We start from the raw sequence: 19980 nt of genomic DNA, 5'->3' as shown, positions 1-19980 counted from the left end.
AATTAACGAAACTGGTTTATACCCTTGTTATCTATGATGCGTAGGCTGTTTGTTGTTCTATTTTGCTGTTGTTTACTCTTAACACATGTTAAACCACATAGAACGTATCGCTCGTACTTTGGAATACTGTTATTTAGGTTGAGGAGATGATCAACTGATGCAATTGATGCAAATGAGGACCTCATATGCATAATCAATCATAAAAGCAATAACCATACACATGAGGTCGTTGAACTTTGGTTACATCATCATTTTTCTAACATTTTGTCACTAATTTCCGCAGAACGTTTCACCAGTCAACAGACGGATGTTTGTATTTCTCCCGGGAAGCCAGATGGTGCGATAAGTCAGCGGCTCAGATGATGGTGACGGGAAGTTAGATGGCAACTCCTCCTCTGGAGTCCCATGAGACATTGTGAAATATTGTGCAGGCCTAGGTCGACTCTGTTTTTCACAATGTTAGATTAAATCAAGCCAGAGACAGTCTACATGTCATATATATCCTTGTCTTTTTCCCACTCAATAAGAGTGTCTTTGTCTCTCTCCTATCATATTATGTGTGTGTGTTTAGAAGGATAGAATCAACGTGAAATCTGGAGTCCCACGTGGCAGTGTGGACATTTTGTAAGCCTAGGTGATCCTAGGTCGACTCTGCTTTTCCCAATGTTAGACTGAATCAAGCCAGGGGCAGTCTACATGTCACACATGCCATCTGTCTACTGTTGTCCCTGTCTTTTTCTCTTTGTCTTTGTCCTGTTTTGTTATGCTTGTGGGTTAAGAAGATAAAATCTAAGTGAAATGTGACAAGGACGCAATACTTTAGATTTGATGAGTTGCAAGATAAAGCTACTCCAAAGGGACGGCAGCTGTCTGCAACTGTGTGGATAAAATAAGGCACTCAGTAGTTTATGTTGACAGGAAGCTGAAGTAGTTGAAAAGTTTTCATACCATCTGTAGGTGTCCGTAAAATGCCGTTTCGAATATGATAGAAAATGACAGTTTGTTATTGATATTAAAGCACCATGAATATAGACCATGGAATTTTCCATACCTAGCGTAGTTTTGGTCGTATAATGAAATGCTATTTTTCTTTGGATTGTAATAGCTATTCTTGATTTCCTTATTCATACATACTTCTTAATATTAATAACATACTTTGCTATTAACCAAAAAGCTGAAAGTAAAAAACAAATATGATACATTTCGTTATTTTACTGAGGGTAACATTGATACATTATGGCAAATAAATACAAAACACCATTTTCGCTTTCGTTAAAGTATTTATTCAACTTGCTCTGTTTGTATATCTCCTTTGGTAACACAAGTTTAAAAGGACGTGCTACTTGTGAAACGTACAATGTTGAAAATGTATTGCACATGTACTTTTAACACTAAATTCAGATGCCAAGTGGAATTGTTTTCAACGTTAGCCATTCCGAAAACAAGGTTCTTTATTCACAAGCAAAGAGTAAATTAGCCACTGGAGTTTGAGTGACCATCTATCGTGGCAATAATGACTGGTTCACTTTAAAGTGCAGCTATAGGTGTCACTGCTAACAATGCGACCCCAAACGTAAACTATTGCCACATACATAGATAATGTTAATCAACAATAACCAGACACTAAACAAATGTCACTTATTTCTTTAGAATGCTGTCACCAAAATGACTGAGTCTATTACGGTTTATGACATGTGGATTTTCAGATCCATACAGACTCCTTGATCAAACGAATACATCTGTTGTCCTCTCCATGTATCTATATCTGGCTGTTATGTTACTCCTCTGTTGTGAATAAATAATAACTTTATTGCAAGTTCATGCCCGAAGGCTAATTGCAGACAAACAAGTACATGGAAATACATGGAAATCAAAAATAGTTATCTAGTCTACTGTGAAAGTTCTAAGTTAACTAAGGTTGACTATGGTTGTGGTTAAAATACTTTGTTATTCAGTCCTTTACCAACCTGGTGAAAGTATTCAAGGATTAGCCCATCCGTTTCCAACATTGGTCCCTTGATTGGGTAAAACGACCGAATGTCTCTTACAGACGGCTCTAATGTGACAAGCAGGCATTAACCTTTACAAGATGCACGTTTTTGACACACGGAAATGTCACGAACAGTCATCCGTGACAGAACGAAAACGACTTCAGTAGCGTATTACGGTGATTTACCGGGTTCATTTATTGTCTCTGAAAATGACAATGTAGGGCTGACGTTAGAGATGCGTATCCTCCTACGCAGGGCTACTCTGCGGCTACACGAGTGTCTTGCATCACCCCTGCTTTGCAAGGGTCAGATTGTTCCTATTGGGGGCGTCTTACTTATAAATATGAATGAGTTTACCATATTTGGCACAGGCAAATCAGCGCCCGGTTACAAGCAGCCCCCGAGGCAGCGCGCGCAGAAAACCACGTTTGTTTTTGCGATAGGATAAAAGTTTCTTCGTATGTTCTGTCGGTAATCAGTAATGTCGTGGTTGCCTTCTACCTACAGGTCTGACAGAGCAGGGAACATGTTGTAGATATCTTTTGGAGATATGTCAGATAAATTTCACTAAAATGTGCTCACTAAAATGTGTATAAATGTAAAGTCATTTTGTGTGTCAAAGGCGAAAGAAGCTGCAGCGTAACAAGCAAGTATACATCAAAAGGCACACATTTCAAATACAGCCTACCATCCACGCCAGTGATATGTTTTCAGGTCCTTGGCCTTCCACAGTGCCATGCTTAAAGGAATCTAATGCTAGATGCTTAGAAAAGATAAAATTTGTTTGTATTGATAGCTCCTCAGTATGACTTCTGACTTCAGTTAGAATTCTGTCTGAGGTTCACAGAATTCTGCATAATTCTCTAGAATTCTGGAAATACTCCAGAACTGGCCATTTGTCTTGAGACATCTAATTATTACATTTTCTTACATTATACTCGTAAACATCAATTCATTTGGTCCATCCACTTAGAAATAATCAAAGTTTCTGGAATTTGACTGTTATTCCGGAATCATAGTGCTGTCTGTTTTTTTGTTACAGAGAACAGAAAAGAACGTACGTACTTCGCTTGTGTGCTCAGGTTTAGAAATCTGTTGGTACTGATTATGACGATGATAATGTCAACAAGTGCTGATAAATGCACTGATATTAGATGTAGCTGTCGACTGCTCATGGTGATGCTTGGCTCATTCTCATACACAGAGCCTCGCCCGCGGCCTACGCAATATAGGGAGTCTTAAACCTGGCTGAGGTTTGTTTTCTGCCTGTAAAAGTCTAACCAGCTACCAGCCAATCAGAGAATCGGCTTTACGTAAAGAAAACATGCAGGCCAATCTCTGTTTGGCTGGCGACCTCAGCTGGGCTTAACAGAGCCTCCCAGGTATAGCGTATATGCCTGAGACGAGGCTCTGTGTATGGGAATGGCTTGGGGTTACAATACAGAATTTATCCAGACCTTTGATTGTATTTATTAACTCGATGCCATGTTTGAGGCTGTCCGTTCTGTTGTGACTTCGGTCGATACTTCCTCCCATCTGCTTGTTTCTTAACCTTCCTGTCAGGTGTACCATTTGGTCTTTGATCATCGTCCCTCCATGACTGTGGTATCTGGGATTTCCCAACAGAATCCAGAACAGGCGTTTTATGAAGGGTTTGATCTGCCTGTTGCATAGATGAGTTCTGTACATTGCTTCTCTTCCGATATGAACCAGCTTCAACGTGGGGATCTTGTTGATTTGTTTTCCTTGCAGCCTGTCCTCGCCGTTTGGTTTGGCTTTGCGTAGATCTGGCGAAGGTGCCGTCTCTCCGGATGAATTTTCTGATGTCCTCCTCTCGTGTGACGTTCGATATTACATACCTGCTTCTTCTACTGTCAGTCTGTTTGAGTTTGTTATGATGTTTACGGTCTGACCAGTTTTTCTGATAACGGGAAAGCGTGTCGTTATCAACTGGCTTTCGCTTGAACCAACCCTTCTTCCACATGTCTTGAAAGGATTTGGCACTATTCGACAACAACCAGGCCGGAATCCACGACTCCTCGGTCGGATCGACAGTCCGCTCGAGTTTCGCAGCGATGTAGGTGAACAAGGGTTGATGGGAGAGCGCGAGAAGCTCGTATTCCAGGCTGTTTAGGCCGTCTGTTCCATATCTGTCTGGGCCACTGGACAGCTTCTGGTGTCTAGAGGACAGAAATGGTATACAGAATGAATTATGCCCTAGTTCATACGGCAATTACTATAATTATAAACTTGTGGAGCACATCTAGCCTCCACAAGGCCTTCCTTCGGGGGTATGAATAATATAATTCGGCACAAAAGGCGAATAATTTGGTTAAGTTGATATTTCCCCGCCTGCGCAGGAAACTCTCCGATGGCCAAACTCCCCTGTCAGATATTGCCTCAATAGCTGGCGGGGTTAATCTAGTAGAGACTAGAGCACATCACTCTGATAGTAGAGTCTCCATAACGTAGAGCTAACATGATATCCATTGGAGCCCTGATGACATGCCTTCAGTTATCTATCACAAAGCATCATTGCCTCAAATAGCCGTATGTACGTTGGTTCAGCCCTGTGTTAATGCCGGCGTCACAACTCATGCGAGCCTCGGCCGACTGTGTAGATCGCCCGAAGCTCGCCGACTTTCAAAATCGCCCGAGCGTCGATCGTATTTTTCAATGAAAATCTCGGGCGACGTCCGTCGAACACTAAAAACTAAAAATCCTCCATGACATGGTACCATCTCTTGGACATGGACGAAGTCAATGTAGACTGTTCTGGTAAAAGGCCAATATCTGGATCAACTTTCATGTCTAAAAATTGCCCGAAGCCCGCGTAATCGACAGGACGTCGGTCGTACTTCGGCCGAAAATGGCATTTGAAGCTCGACAACACGTCGGTCGAGCTGAATTTCTTATTCGTGACGTGGGCTTTATAATTAAGTTCAGGGGGTGACGCAACAGTTACCGCTGAACGTGACACTGCAAGAAAAGGAAACATCGTCCCTCACCTGTCAGGGCTGGGCTTAGCCTTCCGATGGGGGATCATCTTATATCTGGCTAGTTCGGCTGGAGGTCTCATGACATACAGACTATGTGCAGTCAGTCTGAAACAAGATATTCGGGTGACATTCAGAGGTGAACATGGTGTTTTCGTGTTAGCACACTCTTTTGCTTTCCCTTTCTTATGAATTTGATACCTGTCATTCATTATGCTATTTCTGTAATGTTCTAAAAGCCAACCTCATAAATATGCTAGATTTTGTCTTCTCTATACTGCTGTGATATAAAACGACACGAAACGAAAAACACTGAGTGAGTGAGTGAGTGAGTGAGTGAGAGAGAGAGTGGCTAAGTGAGTGAGTGAGTGAGTAAGCGACTGAGTGAGTGAGTGAGTGAGTGGCAGATTGAGTATGGGTGAGTGAGTGAGCGAGTGAGTGGCAGATTGTGTTTGGGTAAGTGAACGAGTGAGTGAGTGAGCGAGTGAGTGAGTGAGTGACAGATTGAGTATGGGTGAGTGAGTGAGCGAGTGAGTGGCAGATTGAGTTTGGGTAAGTGAACGAGTGAGTGAGTGAGCGAGTGAGTGAGCGAGTGAGTGAGCGAGTGAGTGAGTGAGTGAGTGAGTGTGTGAGTGAGTGAGTGAGTGAGTGAGCGAGTGAGTGAGTGAGCGAGTGATGAGTGATGTCTGACCTGTTTGCCATGTCGTCATCCTCTCCTCCCCAGCCCCAGAACGAGTTGGAGAAGCCGTTCACACGCTGGAAGTGCACCGTGGAGAGGGCACAGATGCCGCCAAATATGCCTTCGTACGGTAACCTGAAATGAAGGTACATATACTTAATGCATTGTTTTATATTGTATCTTGCATTGTTTTATATTGTATCATGCTATGAATTGCCAAAGTGTCTTATTGTCGTCTTCAGTGTAATTGTAATGTCGAGTGGTCCGCAACATCTTGTCTGCCTGGCGTTCCACTGTGTATTGTATTATTGCAATTTCCAATAATAAATAAAGAAAAAGAAAGGTACATACGATTAGTGAAAGCCCACACCTATATTGTACTGATCCTTGAATAGTGTCATCAGGTTTGAAAGTCACTGATTCTGAGAATGGCACGGAGGAAACCTAATGACTGCAACCCTTTACAGTAGCGTGCATGTTGGGTGAGCGACACAGCCAAGACCAAAGTCACGGCAACTGACTATACAGGCTAAATTGATATCGTACCCATTATCATGTCAAAATGCTTTTTATTCAACTGACATCTTCTGCACTGTTTTTGCGTGTTTGTGTGTGTGTGTTACTTTTAATTTATCTCGATTGAAGGCTCATTGCCGATAGAGCTTTTTTAATTGTTGTTGCAGGTTTTTAAAATATTCGAAAACGTTCCGTAATACAATTGTTATGAATGGATTGATTTGGAGATGTGATTTTACCGCATGAAACATTCACTACTAGAGGATTCGATCACGCCCTTAAATATGCGTTAAGGCCCTATTTCTTCACTCAGGTATAAAATACGGGACATTTACGCATGCATTAATTCAAGTTATGATAAAAGTTCGGGTGTTGTGATGACATCGCGTTATCTGCGGGCTATGGTGCCTTTTCACGTCAAAGCTCATGCCGACATCAGCTTTGACTGACGTCCAACCTTTCTGAGTCACTGGCATATTTACCGATGGTGACAAGTTATTAGCAGACTGCGGATCAATCTTGCCGATAACAGAATGAATTTCCCTTACGTTAGCAGTTTATCAACAGACAGCAATCGGTATTCGTTAACGTGACATCCAATATGATTGATACTGTTATTTTTCTCGTTTGCAGTTTAATCTTTGCCAAGTCAACTTCGATTTGGAAAGAGCGATAGACAGTGTGAACGTGATACGAAATATTGGTAAGCTAGTGACCTCTTGCACTACGTCTAGCTTTCGATTCAAACGGAATTGCAATGTGATTAAGACAAAGAATTGCAATACACAAGGCCACAATGTATCATATATAACATCTGATATTCATCAACAAAATGATAGGTTTGATGAATCATGTAATAGGTAGGGGATTTTCTAACGAATTGGTTTGGTACGGAAATTATTCTATGCAGGCTATAGGCATGATTGGTAGGTAGCATTGGACTTTGCGGTGATTCGTTTGCCATGGCTTATTTTAAAAAACGATTATCAACGCATTGACGTTAGTCTTGAAAGAGCTTACTGGCATTTATTGTAAGCTAGATATTCTGTAAGATAATAAATTAGGCATTTCTCAAATAGAAATGAAAACAAAGTAACTTTAAATGTCAGAATAGGTTAAACTTCACTTGGCGCGCGCAATCTTTTTCATACACCCTTGTTCCATTTCTTAAAGAATTTGTACAACTAAGAAATGGCTGTTTGTGTTATAGGAAAACTGAAATGTCCATTACTGACTCAGCTATATTTATGCTATTCTCCGAGATTTTCCTGGCAAGTCAATGATTTTTCCACAAAATCTTGATCAATATAATGACTTTCTTGCCCTTTAGAGCTAGTTCAGGTGCATTACTCATACTTAAGGGATTTTAAAGATCGTTAAGATAAGAACTAAATCAATATCTTTTATGATTTTATACTTATCATATTGCCTCATGCATCATGCTATTTTCGCTTTCTAGCTTCAGTCGATCGGTTCTAAATCTTCGTTACACAAAGGCAAAAATCGATGGAATCATTCTGATTCTTTCTCCGGTGAGTCAATCTTGTTTACATTGTGTGTTATGTTATGCACTACGTTGTGCATTTCGTTTAAATCTATGAAATTTCATTAATACCTGATGTATGTTTAATGATTGAGCCTAATCAGTTGGCATCCATTTCATGAGTTATGTTATGTTTGATATATCGACTTTTTTTCCCGAAATCTGTACGATTGCTCGCTTAATGAAATACATTCATTCGTTCAGCACATTGTAGTATCCGGTGGCACATAGGGCAGGACGTTTTCTTGCTGTTTTACTAGCAGGGTAATAGAATATGTATATTTGTACAGGAGGGGGGTTGCTAGCCCTTCCCTTCAACGTGCTTGAGGCACCTCCTGGAATTTGGGGCCCCCATTTTTCGTCCCTTCTGAAAGCAGAGTAAACCTTCAGCGGAGATGTGCTGACCCAGGATTGAACCACGGTCCCTCAAAAATATTTACGGATGATTACCTGTAGTTCATTTCGTCCACAGCCACGGACATGTGTTTGGGCGTGTCCGGACAGGAATAAATGTTTCTGTCGTCCTCGGGGATTAGATCAACGTCGTGGAAGATGAAGCAGTCGTAGTCGTACTCTTTCAGCGCTTCCTTGAACCCGATGTTAAACAGCATGGCGCGGTTGAACTTGGGTTGTCCGTACTGGAATGGCAAATAAATTTGACGTTAGCATTACTCTTAAATGGTGCTCAACGCCATTCACCAGATAGGGTAGTCTTAGTCACACTCCTTCAGCCCTTGCCGATGTTAAACAGCATGGCAGGTCATCCGTACTGTAGTTTGAAATAAAGTTGACGTTAGTATTACTGTTAAAAGGCATTCATGCACGATGAAGCAGTCGTAGTTGTACTCCTTCAGCGCTTCTTTGAACCCGATGTTAAACATCGTGGCACGGTTGAACTTGGATTGTCCGTACTGTAACCGCAAATACAGCAAATATAGCATTACTGTACATGTTTTATGGCATTTATGCACAGCGGACGGTGAAGCAGTCATAGTCGTATACTCTTTTAGTGCCTCTTTGAGGCATCACTGTTGAATTGCATTGATGCACATTAAGATAGACTAAGGGAGATCTAACATTTCCTGCAAGCAAATAATTAGGTACTAAAGCCTCAAGATAGGCACGATGTAGCTGAGACTGCACAAACTAGATCATGAGGTACAGGGCCAAATGCATAAAAATGAAACAGGAAGATTTGCTAGTCTCCTTGGCAGGCCCTACGAGTCTGCCTTTTTTCTGGTGTCATATCAGTTCTAGACTCGTTCTAGTGGACTCGGATGGAAGTTTCCAGCCTTCGTAAAACACACGATTGAGTGCTATACAAAGCGACTGCAATGGAGTAACGATGTTCACCTATTAAAAAGAAACCCACTAGTGACGTCGGTATTTGACTCCAGTGATGAACTACAAGGCTTAAGTACCAGGGAAAGAAGTTTCTAAGAATGGCCATTTTCAAAACAGTTGACTGGGAAAGAGCTTACAACTAAAGGGATCCTGTATGACACAGAAATGGCACCCCCTAAAAGATGAATATATCATGCTGCTTTCGATTATTTTTCTTATCTTGATATATGTCTTTCAGACAATACATTACCGTACTGCAAAAAGTACATTGTGAAAAATAAATCCAAATTAGTTGGGTGACGAACTACTTAGGTTTGGACGTTAGAGGTTTGGTTGTAATCGTCATAGAGACTAATTTTGGGGCCTCGCCTTGGGTATGTTCCATCACTATCAAGAATAGATTAGAATTTATAGCCAGCATTCAGACTAGAGTAGACACATGCTACACTGTTCTAGATTATTTATCTTCATCTTTTTATGTTACTAACTTACTTGCAATTAGCCCTCGAGTAAGAATTTGCAATAAACATGCCATAAACGTTCCAGCACATTACACATTGTATGAATGCACGCATAGCATCATCCAGAGGTTCAGGTCGATGACCTGCTCCACATCGTTATTGATGGCCTGGGATTATCGAGATTGTGTGATGCGTTACCAGGATATAGGGCAATTAGCGGATCAGAGGAAGGTATTTGTTGTTATGAATACATATGGGTATTTTCTTATTCTTTATCAAAAATTGTAAGAAGACAATACACAGTGGAGTGCCATGCAGACAAGATGCTGTTGAGGTCCACTCCACATCTCTCTATATACTAGTATATATGACACCCAAGGAGATCTCAAGAAAACAGACAAACAAACAAACCGATAATCAAATCAATTTAACTTTTTCCTTACACTGGTTAACTCGGAATAATCTTAGTAAAGACTACCCAACATTTTCAAATTGCTGCATTTTTCTCACTATTTTTTTTGCTTGTCGTTAAATTGCTGCTGTGACCATTATAGAACCCATGATGGCACTTATAGAAACACAGAATCTGTGGTATATGAGAAATAAGACTGGAACAAACACGAAAGTTCAATTCTTTTTTTATTCTTTGAGCTATAGCAGTTAAAAAATACTTTAAATGTCTGCTTGACATTTCATTGGCAACCTCCCTGTGGAATTTGCCTTACTGAGGCGCTACAGGCAAATATCAGTCCTTCACAGTGCCGTTTGGGCAGTCATTTCTGCAGAAGTGATGCATCTCTATAACTGCGGGAAAGATCCACATCATTATGGCGAAATGATTGAAAACAGCAGGACGTGAACTACGTCTTAGTGGGAGGTATTTTGTATGTAGGAGTAACATCCGTCTCATTCAATGCTACAACAGTGATCATTTGGTAATTGTTCGGAACCATACAGCGGTGAAAGTTGTTACTTCCATGAAAAACGGACGTAAATTCTCCTTCGGTCTTGGGCAACCCTCTTGACACTGGGTATAGGGAATTCTTTTAACACAACCAGGTGTATCTCATCTACTAACATTTCGGTGTTTGTAAGACACTCTGGATACTATTCCAAGTAAATGATTCGGAAACAGTAACCAAAAGATTCGATATAGTTTTGAACAAAACACATTCTTCTGACCTGTTCCACGATGTAGATCCCGTAGTCGAGCTGCTGCCGCTTCAGTAGAGGGTGCATGTGCTTCAGGAAGATCCGCAGGTGCTGCTCACGGTCGCGATAGGGAACGATGATTGCCACCTACAGGTAAGATATATCATTTTAGATTTTAACGTTTTACTAATCAGCCAATTCCTTTAACGTTTGTCCAGACCCTTGTAGTGCCTAGTGGCACATAGGCAACACAGGTACCCAGAATGCACTCACAACGATTTTTCAAGTACATCAATGTTATATATATATAATATTACGTAATACAGATTGACAATTTATGATGATGATGATGATGACGACATACATGTGTTTCTCTGGGGAACAATGGCTTTGGCAATATAATTGGTAATGTTTGAAATGGTTCACTTGATTTTGAGTACCGGACATACCTTGTGCCTGGACTTGCAATATGGTGGATTCCATCTTCCACCTGGTCTCACATCGGGGTTTTTCTTCGCAATATCACGAAACTTGGAGACACTTTTCACGTCCACTATCAATGGCCCAACTGAAACCAATCAATAAAGAAACAACATGAATATTGTGTATTCTGTTAGAATGGTTTAAAACAAAAGAGACATTTGGTTTAGGTGGTTTTAGAAGGTACAAATATGAATGTATGTGAAATAAAAAGAACTGTATCGCAAACATATTTCATTATCAGACTTTAGGCACTAGAAGCACTTCAAAGTTCAATATCAACTTTTACAAACTTCTACACCTTAAAATATATCTAATGAGATTTATTGATAAAACTGAATGTTGCATACATGCATTGTTTCCCTATTACTATCTAAATAGAGCTTGACCCTCATTTGTCACGGGCTCGATGCTTATCAGTCATGCTGCAAATGTCACCGTAATTCGATATCCGGCTACAGGTCTAATCAGTGCAAAATGCCCCCAATCCACCCTATCCGTCTGCCTCCACGAGCAAAACTCCATCGAAGCGCAGGGATTCTAAACCATTTTTTTATGGATACTCATATAAAATTCAAACTCTGAACTCAAACTGCTGGATGAATTACGGAGATTACTCCCGGACGTTTCAAATGACATCCATCACTCTTCTTCAGCGACACTAGAATTATGTAGCCTATACCAGGCCCCGCGGATGGCTGGGTAAATAGTACAAATTCGCCAAATAGAGTGAATAGTATGCTAAGGGAGTCGGCTACGGACAGAGGGTACAATCTGCCATCCTAACGGAGCCTGCAAGTGAAACCCTGGCAAATATTCTCCATATAGTCGGCATAGTTAGGCTGGTAGAGACTAAGAATTCAGATTGAAGAAAAGACTGATGGATGTCACTCGAAATGTCCGGAATTCATCGCCCTAACTTGTCCAGTAGGCAAATCTTTTATGAGTATTATTTATCTGGATGTCTAACCTTCATCAACGTATTTGCATGGACAGTTTTTATGGATAGTTTTTCCCAATCAAATTGCGAGAGGCAAAAGTTATTTATCAATGTTGAGAAACGTGATCTATGCTCAGAGGAGTGGTGTTTACGATAAGGGATGCGGCAGCAGGGTACCATCATTTGCTCAACACGGCCAAGCGTTCGGTAATCATTTATTTAAGCACATCGTTCACTGCGGTAATGAATATGATAACTTCGTGCAATTTCCTTTCTTGGTCAAAAATCGTCTGCTGTCGAGGCATTTTTCTGCTCGTTTTGTGCGTGTAATACCTTACAAGTAATCATTCATCCATAATGTTCTGATTCATACTCTTATTCAAAGAGTTATAGACCTATGGTGTCGCCAGAGAAAAGAAGTGGAAAGCAATGTATTTTGTGACTTGAAGTCCAAGAAAATTTGCGTTAAGACTCGCGTTCTCATAATCATATTACATTAAGTAAGATATTATGGACTTAGGTGACTAAGAGTGGGAAAAGATATTAAAAATCAATCGATAATTTAGGCAAGAATTAATGGATTTTAAAGGGCGTAAAACTGTAAATATAGAATGATAAACCTTATCTCTGATGGGTAAGTTATCATCTTCGCGACGTTTATCACTGCCCTACTAATGAAAATTAATCTGAAGAGGAGTATCTATATACACGGCGTACGGGTAGCAATAGTAGCAACAATTACAGAAAACGCTAGTATTTTGCATCTAAAGAGGACACTTAAAATAGACAAATATTAGTGTCTGCTAGCTAAACATAGCCATGTTCGTCATTCCTTGGTCATTCTAATATTAACTGGTGTAAATGAGAAAGTGTTCGCATGGATAAGGGAATATATTATTTGCAATAGTTTTCATATAAGTCGGTTTGTTGAGAAACTGTTTGCAACGCACGTGACTTTAATGCAATGTCGGCTATTATTCCAGCAATACTCGCATGAACTAAATGTATGTTACGTAACAGTAGCCTCTATCAGGCTTCGGAGGTCGCTAGAAAAATAATAGAAATTAGCCAAATAGACAGATAACATGCCAGAGAAGTTAGTCCGCTAAAGGAGTTACAGTTTGCTAGGTCTCCTTCAGCGGACCAACTCCTTTGGAATGCTATCTAACTATTTTGGCCAAGTTCTACTATTTTTCCAGCGACCTGTGGAGCCTGGTAGACGCCAACGTAATAGCAGTGATCATAAGTTCACCAAATCAGGAGGGTGAAAAGAACGCCACGAGACTTCAGCTGAGATGCTCATGATATTGTATTTTGCAACAAATCGATATAAATCTGTTTTCTTAAAAGAGTGATTCATGAACACCTGCTGCTAAATTCCACAGGGATGCGCAGTTCGGTCGATTGTTTCAGGGCAATTGAGAATTGAATAAGTTCAATAAACAAATCCGTTTGTTGACACAGCCTTTTGTTGCTTGCGATAGCATTATATTTCCAACAGTTACTGAAGTTTATTCAATATGTATGTAACTGTTCAACTAGCCCGTGGCCATTACAAAGGGCAATCCCTGCTGACAAAGACAAGACATTACAATGGAATTTTGATATGACCAGTATAACAAGCTATAACATATTCATTCTAAGTACATGTACATAAAAACGATTGTATATATGAATTATTTGAAATAAAGTCTATGATCTCGGTCGGGAGGTCAGGGTCAGTCTGTTTAAAAGAAAACCCTTTAAGACAACTCTCTAATGTGACCTATTTGCCATCGCAGTGTGGTTTGAGTAACAGAATTGACGTCTCTGGAAATGCGTTCTCATCTATTTCAGATCACAGCACAGTTCTCGCGATATCCCGCGAGAATTCATGGAGTACATAGGCGAACGCATCGAAGGCCTAAGGGAGACTGTGAAGAACAAACTAAGCATTTACCTTTCATCAAGAGCTCCGATACAAGCTGCAAAACCTAGTAGGATTAAGTTAAAGAACAGCATCTTTCCTACAGCTAGCTCAAATTGAAATGTGATGAGTGGATCATTTGCATTGGATTGTGTCTTTTCAGTACTATGATACAGAACTCTATTGCGCGACTATTGTAGCAGGTACAAAGTATGGCAACAGCAGTAAGCATAGAACAAGACATAAGTATGGAATAAAACTATTCACTACAACAAAATGACTATCATAGGTTTTACATGATTCAAGTTGGGCAAATTTTGAGTATCATTATTTTTTCTAATAACAAAACAATCTTTTATATATTTGCCTATTTTAACACTGTACGAGCTGTTGCATTTAGATATACAGTCAAATCTATCTGTGGCATTGAGCGTCTTAAAATCTGAAGTAGCTTGAATTGAGAGAGGTGAATAACGCATCGCGTAGAGCATCATATTTAGTGCATTCCATAATGAAGTGAAACTCATCTTCAATTCGATTTGGACAGAATGGGCAAAACCTTTGGTCGGGAGCTACATTAAAATATCTACCTGTTTCTATATTCAATCTATGGCATATATAAGCGTATGCTTTTGTATTACAGTTTCAAGACTTGCATTGGTGAAAGAGTCTACTGTAGAAGATAAGACTAACGATCGAAGTGATGGCAATTTTACACCTCATTAAAACGCTTCGCCGTCAAAGTTTGGCTCGATACTTTCAAATCAGCACCTGATCCCTTGTGGCATCCACTTTACTTCTGGTGGTCTCTTTTGTAAGAATCCAATATACAGCGAAACCCTTCGGTGCATTATGAAAGGACATTGCCCGCTAAAAACTCTGGTAATTATAGTTTTAAACGTTTTTGTCTACATTAAACTGCTCGAGTGAGATTAAAGTCCCTTACTGCTATTTGGTAGTCATGCCGTTCATTGAAACGTGGGACCTTCATTAGCCACTACCTCCAAAGAAGAAGCCAAACAGTAATGTTGTATGTAGAACTATTAGTTAGATGCATAGAATACGTATTACCCTTGTTACCTTTTCCACTGTTTGTACCCTTGCAATTAGCCTGCGGGCATGAATTTGCAAATAAAAGTTATCATTGATTTGATATTTGATTATCATTAGGTGACAAATCACAGCATTTCAGGGCAGCTTTCGATTCATTTATCATATCATCATCAATGATCGTTTATAACCATAATATAGGTAAAACGTCACTCATCATTGTGATATTGATGGATGGCTGAGGCAGAGTCAGCTCAGATCGATAACTGACCTACTTTACAATAATTAAGAGTACATAATTATATTGTGTACGACGAGAAGGAATGGAAGGGAGGAAATAGAAATACCACTCCTAAACGTAGTGAAACGAAGGAGGCTCCAGTGTTTGGGCACGTCACCAGAGTCCAGAAAAAACCCAACCTGCATCCTGTACGGAAAAGGCCTGTATGTCACCAGTGCACCCTCCGTGATAATTATAACCCTCTGGCTCAGTCTTTTAGCTTGCTGATATTGCATCGAGTACTTAATTATATGGTGTACTAAGAGACGCAATGAATGGAAGGAAATAGAAAGATCACTCCTAAACATTGTTGAACGAAGGAGAGTCCATAAAAATGTCAACCTGCATCCTGTGAGGGAATAGCCTGGGTGCCACTGGTGCACGCTCCGTAATAAGCGCGAAGCGCGAGTGTGGCACCCAGGCAAGCAAGGGAAGATCTGTGACACCAGAATTAGAGGAAGGCTACGCAGCAGATGGGGAGACAACAGCAAGGACAGAACAGGCATGTCACTAGATGACTGCACTCAGTTGACAAAGCACGGGAAGGGTGGAAGAAGCTGGAGGCTGAATGTGACCATAGTCAAAATTAGTGTGGGACAAAGTGAACGTGAATTAAGGGTTAAGAATGGTCATTTTATACGTCATAGATTAACTCGTTCTGATACGGTTTTTATACCATGTGTTTGCGAAGAACAAGCAAATGTCGACAAAATATGACAAAATAATCTTTTTTTTTTACCAAAATGAAATAATGGGTAAGTTTGGGTCCGTGGTTACTGACTGCCTAGGCTACGTCATTTATCTCACTTTGAGCTTAAATCTGTAGCGTATATTGTAACTAGAAAGAAAATTAGAACCAACAATGGCAACACAAGAATAAACCATTGTGGAGATTTTGAAAAACCTGCACCTACCGAATGTATTCGAGAGAGAAAGCCCTCCTAATTGTTACTAGGAGCATCATGATGTATCAAGCCGATACAGTAGGACATATGTCCTATTATCTGCTTTATCGGTTGTATTCGTTATCCTTGATTCGTACAAGGATAACCATTCGTAAGATCATATTCTTATTCTGGTCATTAACAGTCTGATATGATGTAGATTTATTTGACGATTTGATTTGTCGGCAGAACATGAAAGGCACTTTAGAACAGGTAGTGAAAATGACATCGAAAATTGAAATTTATAGTTAAGGCCCTACGGGAATGGTTATCTTTTACGTTTTCTTTTAATTACACTGCTTTTAATGTCAACCTCGTCATGGCCTGCCTTGTAAAGCAGTGCTTGGCCTTTGTTGTTTTATTGTAATGATCATATACCATCACCCAAGGGACAGCAATGCTAGTAAAGCGTACTATAAAGTACATGTGCAACCAAACAAGTAATGATGTAATCAATAGAAAATAAATCAATGGCTTTATATTTCAAATGAATAACAAAGATGCACTACAAGCATATCACAAATGTATCAAGCAGGGGGTTAATGAGGAATCGGTTTTTTACCTAGCAACGCTGTGAAAATTATTTTAACATCAATATGTAGAATGTTTAAAATCATACTAGTTAGATTAATGACTTTGTTTCGTTTTGGAAATATTACTGAATGAATATTAATCTTTCATCTTTGTTGCTGCGAAATCATTGATTCACATTTATTTTTTCAAAGGATGCTATAACATTTTATTTAAGTTCTATACAAGACGTCGGTGTGTTACGACGAGAGTTGATGTTCGGAGCTTTTTAGGATAGCATCTAAGCTAACTGAATGGTGCTAACGATACAACGACATTCCATCGTTGGTACTGAGCTCTGAGATACATGGATTTGAACTGTCTTGTATGCCAGTTACCGTGTGAGATTCATTCTGTTTCATAAAGATTGTTGCAAGCGTTATTTGATTCACCTTTGAATTTTTTCGTTTGAAATTGACCATCGAATGGTGCTAACGATATAACGATATTCCATCATTTGTATTGATCTCTAAGAAAGATCACGCATCTACTTGGCGGGTGCATGTTCCTTTTAAAAGTCCTGTATGTGATTTTCGTTTATCTGTTTAATACAATTTTTTTAAACGTTATCTTATTCAACTTTAGATTCATGATTGACGTATAGGTTTCCTTGTAATTGTCTGATAACTTAACGTACTTAGAGACACAAATTCTGTGACCTTCGTTGCTACCACGGGAAAACAAGATCCGGATCCGCAATCTAAGTTGACCCAGAAAGCATTGTGCTGACAGTAATTTTCACCACATCAGAGTTGAAGGGAGGCCCTTTGACAATACCCATTGCCCCACTTACGACTGGATCGATTTGACCTTTTACCAAGTCTAACAAACGATAAAACCTCTCGATAAGACTAGTTCATGGAGTCCATGCTTCATCCGTACATGGACGTTTAAAAGCTAACACGCGTACAAATGTAGTGTACTATGTAGTACGTTTGTGAATATTAGACATCCGGCAGCTTTTTTAAATGAGGAGAATGAGGAGAATCATTCTCCTCATTGAAAAAAGCTGCCGGATGGGCGCTTGGAACGTCTGAGGTTACAGGTGTATTTATTCCGTATCAAAGATTCAATTTTATTCCTCTAGAGCGAGCTATCTCTTTATTAAAGCACGATCACGCGAGCACAGTGCATTATTTCAGGTGTACATGGTTTACCGTTGGTAGGCCACATGATACAATGAGGGTGGTGATTTTATTATTACTAAAGCGAGTGCCCTTACATTGAAAATCGTATACTCTGTGTAGTTAACGTTACGTAGTAATTGGATTATTGTCAACTCAAAAAGTAAAATTCTACTGTCTATTCAATCCATGCTATGTTATGTACCTGCCTCCCAACTGTAAGTAGTTCTGTATTGAACTGCAAATTGATACGGAGTTTGAGCATGCACCACCGTGGCTATACACTCATTACATACCGAACGTACGGAGTCTAAATTCTAATTACTGATACACTCACCGAGATGTGGGGGCACCAGCGGGCAGAGTTCCTTCGGCTTCTCCTGTACTAGCACATCGTGTTCGCCCCTGAGTCTCACCAAATCCATGCTGGCGTTAGCGAGCCTTGGGCGCTTCTCTTGCAGAAACGTTAGAACCGTTTTAATCACGTCACTGTTGTGTTTCCTTCTCTCCACCGGCAGACCTAAAGCGCGAGATAGTTCAAACATTTCCCTGAGAATCGTGTCGTTGAGAATCCTGTCCCAACCGTCATCGGCGCGCTCTCCTCTGCCTATTGGCAAGGTAAGGATGCTTGTAATGTTCAGCAGTGTGGATGATGGCCCGCGTGAGATCGTTACTAAGTCATTGCCGGCCGTCATTGAACCGTTCCTACCGGCGGTGGTTCGGTACGAGCTCCCGGGGGGAATGTCTGGCTGGCTGCTGTGGAGAGAGTCGGTGCGGCTGTTGGTGGTAGAGCGACCGTTCTTCCGTAGGACAGTCGCATCCCCCTCGCTGTCCCCTCCCGTCGCTGCCTCCCACACGTCCCTCGACATGCCTTCCCGGACGAGACGCGAGGAGCCGCCGTAGGGCCAGCGGGGCCGCCCGGTCCCGGCGATGTGGACATACCCGTTGAGGAGCACCTGTAAGGCCACAACGCCCAGCAGCACCAGTACGACCAGCACCCTCCAGCTACACGCGGCTTTCCGCACAGCGGGACTCATCGCAGCCTGGCCCGCTGACGTTGTCCACCAGGTCCCCTTCCATCGCGGGTCACGTTGGCAAGTCGCTGCGGCGCATCCCTAACAACCTGTGTGAAAATAACCAAAATAATAATAACAAGGTTTTCAACAGAGCGGCGGGGGAGACGCAGCCGGCTTACCCCGTGATCATCGGTTTCTGATGACAGCGCCAAAGTGCAGAACGCGTACATGGCATTACGCATTCTATTCCACCAATAATCCCCCCAGATTACCGAATTGAACGCCACATCCATTATAGATGCGAGCCCCAAGAAATAAGAAACGGAGCAAGTGGGGAGAAAATTACTGTGATGTTGCCTCTAGTGGAGGCACCGTGAGTTGTGTCGGTACACCATGGGATCACCTTGCCTGCATGTATCTTCATGAAACATTCATGAATTTTCGCCGCAGGAATCCCTACTTCAACAGAACTCTAACCTTATTATAGGCCGCCTTTAACAAGCGAGGGCCGCGGCAATTAATCTGCGCTAGGATTTTGGCCATGAAACATCAAACGCCGATCGCGTGCACGCGGGATAAATCAGTACCGAAGAACCATTACAGAATGGAAATACTGCGCTTTCTTGACTTACAGGCAATATAACTTCAGAAGTAGATCGAGAAAGTGGTAACGCTCACTGAATATATGTCGTATTCGCGAGGTGCAATGGGAGTAATTAAAATTCAAATGTAGTCTGGTGCTGTCATAAATCAGTTGGACGTGCCCCGTTAAGAACTAATGGTTTAATATTGACCGTGCAAACGACTGGTGATGATCTGATGAGGGTTGGCTGAGGACGTCCCGCTGATTGGTTAGAGCTTGTGAAGGTCTCGTTCCAGGGTTACTCATTTAACCCAAGGAAATGCTAATCACTGGGTAATTTTCGCTGTGAAGCCGCCAAGTGTTTGAAATGATATGCTGTTCAAAGTAACATTTTTGCTTTCAGCT

General features: G+C 40.9%; 1 protein-coding gene across 1 annotated transcript; it reads right to left on the bottom strand.

The window, feature by feature from the left end:
• Positions 1-1260: 1260 nt before the first annotated feature.
• LOC136430180 (uncharacterized) lies at positions 1261-19372 on the bottom strand. The gene is made up of 7 exons (XM_066420530.1): positions 18314-19372; positions 11132-11250; positions 10713-10829; positions 8176-8363; positions 5679-5801; positions 5000-5095; positions 1261-4171 (listed from the first exon to the last, which is right to left on the bottom strand). The coding sequence occupies exons 1-7, from the start codon at positions 19011-19013 to the stop codon at positions 3439-3441; spliced, it is 2076 nt and encodes a 691-aa protein (XP_066276627.1). The 5' UTR covers positions 19014-19372; the 3' UTR covers positions 1261-3438.
• Between the last annotated feature and the right edge of the window lie 608 nt (positions 19373-19980).

The sequence above is a fragment of the Branchiostoma lanceolatum genome, chromosome 1 (assembly GCF_035083965.1).
Source record: "Branchiostoma lanceolatum isolate klBraLanc5 chromosome 1, klBraLanc5.hap2, whole genome shotgun sequence".
In the NCBI taxonomy this organism is placed as follows: domain Eukaryota; kingdom Metazoa; phylum Chordata; class Leptocardii; order Amphioxiformes; family Branchiostomatidae; genus Branchiostoma; species Branchiostoma lanceolatum.
The sequence above is the reverse complement of the archived record's forward strand: the minus strand, read 5'-3'. Positions and strand labels throughout refer to the sequence as shown.

What these genes read in the sequence shown, in the direction of transcription:
- LOC136430180 (XM_066420530.1), bottom strand. Translation starts at nt 19,013, where the DNA reads ATGAGTCCCGCTGTGCGGAAAGCCGCGTGTAGCTGGAGGGTGCTGGTC. An exon ending in GCTGGTGCCCCCACATCTCG is followed by an intron (nt 11,251 to 18,313) that starts GTGAGTGTATCA and finishes GATTGGTTTCAG; the next exon opens with TTGGGCCATTGATAGTGGAC. An exon ending in ATTGCAAGTCCAGGCACAAG is followed by an intron (nt 10,830 to 11,131) that starts GTATGTCCGGTA and finishes TCTTACCTGTAG; the next exon opens with GTGGCAATCATCGTTCCCTA.